At 48.5% G+C, this 10,567-nt stretch overlaps 1 protein-coding gene across 1 annotated transcript; it reads right to left on the bottom strand.

Annotated features, from left to right (window-relative positions):
- Positions 1-2,647: 2,647 nt before the first annotated feature.
- TUBAL3 (tubulin alpha like 3) lies at positions 2,648-9,779 on the bottom strand. The gene is made up of 4 exons (XM_082061998.1): positions 9,762-9,779; positions 6,272-6,515; positions 4,826-4,974; positions 2,648-4,065 (listed from the first exon to the last, which is right to left on the bottom strand). Exons 1-4 carry the CDS (start codon positions 9,762-9,764, stop codon positions 3,082-3,084), a joined length of 1,380 nt encoding a protein of 459 aa, XP_081918124.1. The 5' UTR covers positions 9,765-9,779; the 3' UTR covers positions 2,648-3,081.
- Between the last annotated feature and the right edge of the window lie 788 nt (positions 9,780-10,567).

Genomic DNA, 10,567 nt, shown 5'->3' with positions numbered 1-10,567 from the left:
TAGTGGGCTTTTGTTTATGACCACCTTCACTATTCCAGTACCCAGGTATGAAAAATAAAGCTAAAGCTGTTCGTTGATATGTGTGCCGCTCTTGGGTGTGGGTCTGGAGGATCCACCGTTCATGAAGATGCCAAAGCATTGCCCATGGCCATCAAGCTGGAGATGCCAACTGCTCAAAAACCATGGGATTGCTCTTCAACCAAGGAAAAACCTTCACTTCCCTCACTGCATTTGCAGAGGGCAGGAGCAGGTCTGCACTGAGATATGTACTGGAGTAAGTGATTTCAGTAATAAAAACTGCTCCTCTTACATCAATCCTCGTGCTGTGCTAATTGTTTTCCAATCCACGGGAGCGCGTGGCCACACTCCTGCCCTTGCTCAGTCCCGCTGGGTTGGCTCCTGGCTCCAGGTGGGGGGTGATGCTCATTCTGTGTCCATCCCAGGCTGCTGTCACTCACAATTTATGGGACTGAACCAGTGGCTTCCAACCCCAGCTGGCTGTGGGGAATGGAACCACCAGGGAAAGGTGGCAGCCCTCAAGAACACACCTGGAAACATCCCAGCACATTTACCTGGGGGCACAGAGACAGAAGTCATCTCGGCTCTTTGAAAAAGCATCTCTGAGTCCTGCACAATCTCATTTCTGGCAAATAGAGCAGTTACTGTTCCCCTGTGAGGGTTATTGTCAGTACTAGGGACATGGTGTGGGGACCACCAATTGGAAAGCCAGGAACTGGGTTGGTTCTGTCCCCAGGAATCAGAGGGTGGAAAGTGGCCACCTAGGGTGGGTGAGGGGAGATGCACTCAGCCCCAAGGTCTTGGGACTGATCAGTTTTGGAATATCTCAATGGTCTCCATCACCCCAGCAGAGCTGAAGATGAAGGAGAAGACCTATCAGATGAAGCAGTAGCTGGTTATCATCCCCAAAAGAAACAGCTTCTAATGGTAGTCTGATGTTCAGCCTCTCCAAGAGCAATGGGGACACGCCTAACATTTTAGCCCAGGTAACCTCACAGCAGACAGTTGAGCACAAAGGAGGCTTCAGCCCAGCAGGGATCTCCTTAGGGGTCCATCTGCTGTCCCACCATTCTGTCAGCATCCCAGCTTTTTAGGCTAACAGCAGCCAACAATGAGCTCTGGGTTCCTTCCACCTCCACCTCCCCAATATGGGACACATCAACACCTCCTGATCCCTGTATGAACCTCCCTATGCATCACTTTGGGAACATCTCCAGGATCATACCCCCACGTGGGGTTGTAGTATAGAACAAACACAAAGTGTAACACAACAGCCATGAGCAGGATACCCCAAGACTCCAGGCAGCATGGAGCCAGTCCTTCCCCTGCCCCACAGGCTCCAGAACACTCCATCTCCATATCTCACCAGGGGCATTTCATGGCTTGTCCTCCTGAGTCACCCCATCACGTGGGCCTGGCTCACCTCAGGGCAAACTCCAGCCCCAGGCACATGGAACTGGTTTCACACTCACACCAATTCCAGCAAGGTTGGTGGCATTCCTAAGGTAGATCCCAGGCCAGAGGAACCCACCCATGGCCAGGGGAACAGATCATGCTTGGGCTGCAACAAAAGGAGTGTGGGTAGCAGGTCAGGGAGGGGATCCTGCCCCTCTGCCCTGCTCTGGGGAGACCCCCCTGCAGTGCTGGTCCAGCTCTGGGTCCTCAGCACAGGACACACATGGACCTGCTGGAGAGGGGCCAGAGGAGCCACAGGAATGATCCGAGGCTGGAACAGCTCTGCTGGGAGGACAGGCTGAGAGAGTTGGGGTGTTCAGCTGGAGAACAGAAGCTCTGGAGTAACCCCATTGAGACTCTTTTGGACTTAAAGGGGCCAAGAGAAAGACAGGCACAGACTTTTGAGCAGGGCCTGTTGTGACAGGAGAAGGGGTGATGGTTTTAAACTAAAAGAGAAAACATCTACAAGATTTCTTTCTCAAGGAGGGTAGTGAAACACTGGCCCAGGTTGGCTAGAGAGGTGGTGGCTGAACCATCCCTGGAGACATCCCAGGCCAGGCTGGACAGGGCTCTGAGCAACCTGAGCTGGTGAAGATGTCCCTGCTCGTGGCAGGGGTGGCACTGGATGAGCTTAGAAGTTCCCTTCCAACCCAAACCATTCTGTGATTCTATGCCATTTAGTAGTTCCTGTAGAGTCAGTCCTCATGTCTAAAGTCTAGACCAGATTTCAAAACTTGTGTTTCACACTTACACCAACTCCAGCAGCTCCTGGGAAAGACTCCAGCCCAGAACTACAACACTGACCTAACCACCAGGACCTGCTCAAGCAACAAACAAGCTTTACCAGTGGTAATGAAGTGGCAAAACCCCACCAGAAAGGTGCACTTGACCCAGGCATCACCCCCCATTATGGCACTGGTCAAACTGGGGATTTCCTGCCTTCTCCCAGACAGGCTTCCTCTGGGCTGCACTTGGAGGTGAAAAGAGCATCATCCAGTTCCAGACAGACAAGTCCCTGCAGGATATAGGTCATTTCCCTCATAGCAATAATTACAGCCTACCCAGAGCACACCCTTATCTGCATTTGCTGTTCTCCCCATGACAACATCCCTGCAGCTGGAACCTTCCTACACAAACAGCCTAATTAAACCTAAAAGAACTGAGGAAAAAAAAAAAAAGAAACAAAAAATTGTCTTTATTCAAATAAAAAAAAAAAAAGACAGTTGCATAGAAGTGTACAGATATATTTCTAATGAAAAGGTGCTTTTAAGGTTAAAGCCAGAGCAAGAATTTGACATTTCAGCCAAAGCAGGCAGCTTGCAACATTCCCCTGGACTAGGAACCAGGATCCTCTGCCCAGGCAGGATTTGTCCCCAACACTAAGCCAGGCACTTATTCAACTTCACTCATGGATCAACAGCAGTGTGATAAAGCTCGAGACACCCATGCTACACTATGAGCGCGTAGACTATGCAAGCAGAAAAAGGTATAATACGTCAAACAGTAGCGTTGAGGTTCAGGACAATCCTTTGGCACCTCCAGGCACTCGGGACCAGTTTAGCCTGATGGCAGAGGGTTTGTGTTTCGTTAAGAACAGACTGCAGTTCGTTAAAACTCATCCTCATCAGCCTCATCTTCTTCTCCATCTGCCGAGTCCCTTCCAACCTCCTCATAATCCTTCTCCAGGGCAGCCAGGTCCTCCCTGGCCTCCGAGAACTCTCCCTCCTCCATGCCCTCCCCCACGTACCAGTGCACAAAGGCTCGTTTGGCGTACATCAGGTCAAACTTGTGGTCCAGGCGGGCCCAGGCCTCGGCGATGGCCGTGGTGTTGCTCAGCATGCAGACAGCCCGCTGCACCTTGGCCAGGTCCCCCCCAGGCACCACCGTGGGAGGCTGGTAGTTGATACCCACCTTGAAGCCAGTGGGACACCAGTCCACAAACTGGATGGACCGGCGTGTTTTAATGGCTGCAATGGCCGCGTTCACATCCTTGGGCACCACGTCGCCCCGGTACAGCAAGCAGCAGGCCATGTACTTGCCCCGGCGAGGGTCACATTTCACCATCTGGTTGGAGAACTCAAAGCAAGCGTTGGTGATCTCCGGCACCGACAGCTGCTCGTGGTAGGCTTTCTCTGCTGAGATGATGGGCGCGTAGGTTGTGAGTGGGAAGTGTATCCGTGGGTAGGGCACCAGGTTGGTCTGGAATTCAATCAGGTCAACATTCAGAGCACCGTTGAATCTCAAGGAGGCAGTGACCGATGAGACAATCTGCCCAATCAGCCTGTTGAGGTTGGTGTAGGTGGGACGCTCGATGTCCAGGTTGCGGTTGCAGATATCATAGATGGCTTCGTTGTCCACCATGAAGGAGCAGTCCGAGTGCTCCAGGGTGGTGTGGGTGGTGAGGATGGAGTTGTAGGGCTCCACCACCGCCGTGGAGACCTGTGGGGCTGGGTACACAGAGAACTCCAGCTTGGACTTCTTGCTGTACTCCACGGAGAGACGCTCCATGAGGAGGGAGGTGAACCCGGAGCCTGTGCCTCCCCCAAAGCTGTGGAAGACCAGGAACCCTTGGAGTCCACTGCACTGGTCAGCCTGCAGTAGAATAATGTATATTTATCTCTCTCTGTTAAGGACTGGAATAGCTATCCCAAATAAAACAGCAATAAATTCTGCTTAGAGCATTTGCTGGTCAGAGTGCATCCAATTCCTAAAGTGGATTCACTCAGTATATCACCCTATTGAGCATCTTCAGGATACACGTCTTATTCAATTGCAGCATTTCCATGGAAATACCACAGGTAGCTCTGCATGGTCAGATGGAAACTCTTGAAATATTGTTCCATTATCATGGAAACCTTTGGCAAATTGCTCAATGCAATCCCTCAGCGCCTAAGAGGGGATGGGAGGTAACATGTGCATCCTAGACCCTTAGGAGACATCTCAAAAACATTTCACTGATGAGTATCCAAGTACATTGTTGCAAACCTGCTGCATTCTTATCAAGAGTGGAGTTTGGTCTTCCCAGCCTGATTATCAATTGTCCCTTTGCAATTAATAGCCACAATTACACAACCGGGGTGCAGCTTCACTGTGGTCTAAAGTCCCTTTCTTCTGACTCTTTGGTCTAGTGTTGTGTCACTTCATACTTATATGACACGCAATAACAGTTGCTTTTACAGCAGATATACAGATTCAGATGGCACCTTGCTTTACTGAGCCCCAAACCTAATCACAGCAGCCCTTGACCTCATATAAAGGTATCTTTCTTCTAAAAGTTTTACCCCAAACCCAAAGTTTAATTTTATTGTCCATGGTGTGTTATTTTAAGGAAAAGACTGTCTCTTTTTCTTACCATTTTTCGAATTCTGCTGAGGACAGTGTCTATAATCTCCTTTCCAATGGTGTAGTGGCCACGGGCATAGTTGTTGGCAGCATCTTCCTTACCACTGATGAGCTGTTCTGGGTGGAAGAGCCCATGGTAGGTCCCAGTCCTGATCTCATCTACACAAGGAGGAGCAGTCATGGAGAGCAGCACACAGTTAAAGCTTCTGGACATTAATGTGACAGAGTAAAACACACAGCAAACCCACCAGGAGATGGTCACAGCATGGCTAGTTCAGACTGGGAATAGTGGAAGGGGGAAGAACAACCCTGTCCAGGCTAATTTGCCAAGGTCCTACTATACCTCCTCCATCTTCACCTAGAAACCACCTTGAGATCTTAATATCACTTGGCTTAGAGAGTTAGGACACAGCCTACATCTCCAATATTATTGTAGGGTTATAGTTACCATACACAGCTTGTGTTTCTGCTCGTGAAACATCTCCAGGTGGCTGGAAGCATCACCTCCATCCTCTGCTCTACACAACACTGAGGAGGAGACAGAGTGCCTCCAGTATTGTCATTTCTGCTGGAAGCTTCCCACCCAGCTTTTGGGCACCTTATGAAGACAGGCATTAGGAACAGCTTCTCTAGGCTCCATACAGGTTGGAGACACCTCCAGAGGGTATTTAAACCCACTCAGTCTCAATATTGGATACACTTCATATTCTACTGGCTCGCTCACTAAGCTTCCAATTTAGTGCCTTGATAAGGTGCCTAAAAATTAAGTGGAACCAAAACATAAGTCTACATTCCTTCCATTAAATAAAACAATGAGTCATACATCCTGGATGGCAAGATAGGATCAAATGCCCAGGAGAAGCCCAGAAGGCAAAAGCAGGTAGATGAATGCAGATTGGTTTGGAGTCATTTCCACCAGCTCCTTGAGCAAAAATAAAGAATTTGTTTTCTAGGAACGTACTCTAAAAATCAAAGTGCCAGGAGTGAATCGAAGACTCAGAGACCACTAAAGGAGATGGGGTTGGAAGTGGAAGTAGAAAGCTTGTGGTAACAAGACAACCGGTTTCCCCAGAACCATGAAACATGTAGCATCCATCTGCCCAAAGATGCTTCACAGGGAGCATTAAAACCACATGTGCCACATCAGGTCATAGAGTGGTGTAATTGAGTTCAGAGACACTGAGGTTAATTAAGCCATGCCAATTTACAGCTGCTAAGGATCCTGCTGAGGACAGCAGGTCTCTTAAAAGGGGGGATCAACTAAAGACAAGTCAGTGGAGCAATAGGTTTGTCCCTCCAGGTCCATTTGCAAATACAAACTGTCTCCTGATGGCTGGAGACATTTTAGTAGAGCAGAGGAGTGGGAGCTGCTGGGCAACACGAGCAGCATCACAAGCCCCAAGTAAGAAGGGTCAGGAGTCAAAGACACCACAACACCCAACTACCCCACTATTACCGATGACAGTGGGCTCCAAGTCTATGAAGACTGCCCGGGGAACGTGTTTCCCAGATGCTGTCTCACAGAAGAAGGTCTCGAAAGAAGAATCCACTTGTTCAGTCTTGGGCTCCATAGGTGTCACCTGCTTGGGGCCAGGAATGGTCCCATCCGCCTGGATTCCGTGCTCAAGGCAGTAGAGCTCCCAGCAGGCATTGCCCATCTGCACGCCAGCCTGCCCAATGTGGATGGAAATGCATTCCCTCTGGAAGGGGAAATGGCTTGTTATAAGGTGATTTTTATTTTTCTAAGACATCCTGTGACTCTGCACCAGCCCCCGCGGTTCTTGTTTGAGCTGTTTGTATAATGAGGGAAACAGGCGGCTTCCGCCCACCAGCGGGAGTTGGAGTGAGGATCAAATCGTGATCTACGGGGCAGCTGGACGCAGCAGCGACACACACGTAGCATCCCCAGGAAGGGGTCTCCCAGCTCAGGAGAGGAGGAAGGAAGGAAGGAAGTGATCATAAAATAGAATCATAGCATAGTTTGGGTTGGAATGGACCTTCAAAGCTCACCCAGTTCCCCCCCTGCCATGAGCAGGGACATCTTCACCAGCTCAGGGTGCTCAGAGCCCCGTCCAGCCTGGCCTGGGATGTCTCCAGGGATGGTTCAGCCACCACCTCTCTGGCCAACCTGGGCCAGTGTTTTCCACCTTCATTGTAGAAAAATTATTCTTTACGTCTAGCCTGAATGTCCCCTACCAATGGGTTTCATGCTGAAGCAGGAAGCAGCTATTCAGTACTCAACTGGTCCTGTCATTGAGTGGAGCAGCTGTCAGTCGCCCAGGTCCCAGAGCAATGGAGCATCAGGCTCCTTGAGCTAAAAAAAGCTTTACACGAAGCAGGGACAAGCCAGGCTTGGGAAGCTCACAGCCAAGCTGGGAGTCACAGCAGAAAATGGGGCTACAAGAATGCAGCAGTGGCCTGGGGCCAGAACAAGGACAGGGTGACACCCGGGGAGAGGCTTGGAGTCCTGATTTAACCAGTTCACCCTCCAGGAGCCTCTAACTACCTCCAATATTGGAGGTACTGGCATTTTCTAGAGACTCTGTGGGGACTTTTGATGGTTGTGTGTTTCCCTGGGTAATTGGCATCTCTGCTGTTTCCATCACCCCAAGATCAAAGCGCTGCTGCAGCAATGACAGAGGCTCTTGTACTATTTCCCAGGGAGAGACTCCAAATTACCACCATGTCTGCCATGGAGAAGTGTTGCTTCTCAAAGGATCACCATGAAAGGGAGCTGGTGATCCCACCTGGGGATCACAAGCAGCATGGCAGATCCCATTATCTGTAGCATTGATGATCAGTTTGGCTTATTTACACCACCCCCAGTCCTACCTAGAGCTGGGGGTCTCCACAGATGAGCCCAGCTCCCCTGCTCCAAGTAGCACATGACAAGTGCCACCACCAGCCCAGTTGTCTCAGGGATGACAGGACACCCAAGGGTGTGTACACCCTTTGGCTTGAATATCCTTCCAGAGGGACTCCATCCCTTGAAAGTCACAGAATTGCAGACTGGCTGGGGTTGGACAGGACCTCTGGAGATCATCCAGTCCAGCCCACCTGCTAAAGCAGGTTCACCAGAGCAGATCACACAGGAATGTGTCCAGGCGGGTTTGAATGTCTCCAGAGAAGGAGACTTCACAGCCTTGCTGGGCAGCCTGGGCCAGGACTGTGGCACCCTCAAATTAAAGAAGTTTCTCCTCGTATTCAGATGGAACCTCCTGTGCTTCAGTCTGTGCCCGTTGCCCCTCATCCTATCATTTGATACCAAAAAGCCACCACCTTCTAGTTAACCTTAGACAGTCCTGGGCACCAATGACTTGTGGCAGTAACCATCAGGAGAAGGAAGCAACGCAACTTGTCCCCCTCTTAATCTCCAGGCATGGATCTGCCAAGAGGTTTTCAGCCCCCAGGCAACTCCACCACATTCAGGTCATCCACCTTATGAATCAACTGGATGAACATCCTGCTATGGCAGAGGGACATCAACCCCTCCACCCACAGCTGGATAAACACCGCTTAATCCAGGTCTGGGCCAAGATTGTCACTTCTTCTGTCTGTAGAGACCGTGTTTGAGTCCTCCCCCTCCCAGCTGATATTTGCACTATGTGGGAAATGCCAACTGCCATTTGCCCATCCCTCTAGGCAAGATGGTTGCAATAGCTCCTCGCCCCAGTTTGCAAGGGTCAGCACCACAAACGCTTCGTCCCAGCTCTGACTGGGACAGCTGCTCCGCTCACAATCCTCTCCCAGCACCTGCTGCAAGGGACCATTGGTATTTTCAGCTCAGAGCATAAGGAATGGGAACCAAGAAAAAAAAGAAATTATATATATATACATATATTTTTTTTTCATGTCTGCAGCTTTTTTTTCTGCAGTTTCCCCCACTCTCAAATATGCTGGAAGTTGGGTTTTTGTTTGTTTGGTTTTGGGGGATTTTTTGAGATCCTAAATCTCCAACATTTGCATCAAGATGAACTACGTTTTACAGACTTTGGCTATAGGCAGCCTATTGTTGTCCAGCTGATTTTCCCATTGGAAATACCACGTAAATGTTTAACTGTTTTATAGCCAAGCCAGACTCCAGGAGTCAGCAGATAAAAGGGAAAATAAGTTCAAAAGCTGCCTCGCTGGGAGTTACTTTGAACTTTTCTTCCATTTGCAACATGCAAAAGGACAGCACCACATTTCCCAACAAGTTGCTCCTTTTGCATCCACAATAAAGTGACACTTGTGTTATTCTTTACAGAGTTTCAGCTGGATCAGCCAGTGCTGTTCAGGGTTGGAGTTTTTTTAGCAATCAGATCAATCCACTTCAGTTTCACAGCTGCAAACTCTTTTGGGCAAAGATTCAATTAAAAAGCTAGAAGGAAGGGGGGACTTTATTAATTTAATGTCTAATCCCAAGGGTTTGTAGCAGACAAAGGCAACATGGCAGCTCACTCCTAAGAAAGAAAAACCCACCAAAAACCTAAAGGTCTCTGGAAGTTGCATTAGTTCCCTATGGCAGCAAAAGAATTGAAGTGTTAAATTCAGGGGGAAAAGGCCAGCAGTGCTAAGCTTTGCATTTTTCATCTATCATAAAGTTGTGTATCAAGATATGTCAGTTTAAAAAAAAAAATACAAAATTAAAATAAAATAAAGCCAAACTTGCATCAAAGAGACAGAAACTTTGCAACTCTATAGATCCCACCTCAGGAGCTGCAAGCTCAGCATAAAAAGCAGCAAGATGTCACTCAAATAACTCTTCCCCAACCAAGTCCCTCACTTTTCCCTTATAAGGAGCAAAGATTGAATCAATAAACAATAAGGTAATCAGCAATTAAGCAAAGCTGTTCACAATTAACACAAAAGGAGACAAAAAGAGCAAGGAAGCCACTTAGCTCAGTACACTTGGAAAATACACAATCTATATTTTAAGCTTAGACTAGTACAAAGCGTGCACTTACCATGGTGAGACTGAAGGCTTGCTCTGATCTGAGTAAAGCAGCCGCTGCCTCTCCCTGCAACTTTATAGCGCAGGAAGAATTGACTCCACCTGAATATAAAGAAGCTTTCTGCTAGCTTAAAGGAGCAGAGCTCCTTTTCCTTCACATCCCTAGGAATAGCAAGGGATAAAATGCTCTATTAGCGCCTGGCTGGTGTGGTTTCTGTGATTAAACAGCCTTGGGTGCTGTGCGATGTGTGTTTATTTCTCTTTCTTTTTTCAATTAGCTTCAGCTGGGGAAATAAAATAATGTCAAAGTTTGGGTTTAGCTAAAAAGAATGAAACTCTGGGGAAGTTTGCGCACCCCATATGTTTCACTTTATCCAGCAGAAATAGTTTCCCCCTTATAATTATTCAGGGTATTGGAACTGATATCCTGTATCTTGGCTATTTTTAGACACAACCCTGTAATTTTTGTCTGTTTTTCTCCATGTGCGATGACCTCTGAGGGGATCTGCTGACTTTTGCACCTCTGGGACACTCAGGTGCAGGCTCAGACCCTGCGATTGCCTTATCTGCTGCTCATTAAGTGTTTATTTTACCCCCTTGCCAAGAGCGATGTGAGGATTCTGAGCCAGTTTTGGCCCCATCTTGCTCTGGATCTGCCTTTAAGTCCCAGTAGTGCCTGCGTGGTTACTAATCAAGTGTGGTTAGTGGTAACTAGTTTACTAATCCCCTAATTTACCTCTTAATTCCCCTGTCAAAAGTTCCCAAAGCTTATTTGGTTCAACAGAGTTGCAACAGGTTGACAGATCTGTGGTCATGGGG

Source organism: Streptopelia decaocto (genome assembly GCF_964273445.1).
Source record: "Streptopelia decaocto genome assembly, chromosome: 1".
In the NCBI taxonomy this organism is placed as follows: Eukaryota; Metazoa; Chordata; class Aves; order Columbiformes; family Columbidae; genus Streptopelia; species Streptopelia decaocto.
Note: the sequence above shows the minus strand (reverse complement) of the source record. Positions and strands in the feature narration are given on the sequence as shown.

Coding starts and splice junctions, on each gene's coding strand:
- TUBAL3 (XM_082061998.1), bottom strand. Junction 4,975..6,271: donor CTTGGAGCCCACTGTCATCG/GTAATAGTGGGG, acceptor CTCCTTGTGTAG/ATGAGATCAGGACTGGGACC. Junction 4,066..4,825: donor TCAGCAGAATTCGAAAAATG/GTAAGAAAAAGA, acceptor ATTCTACTGCAG/GCTGACCAGTGCAGTGGACT.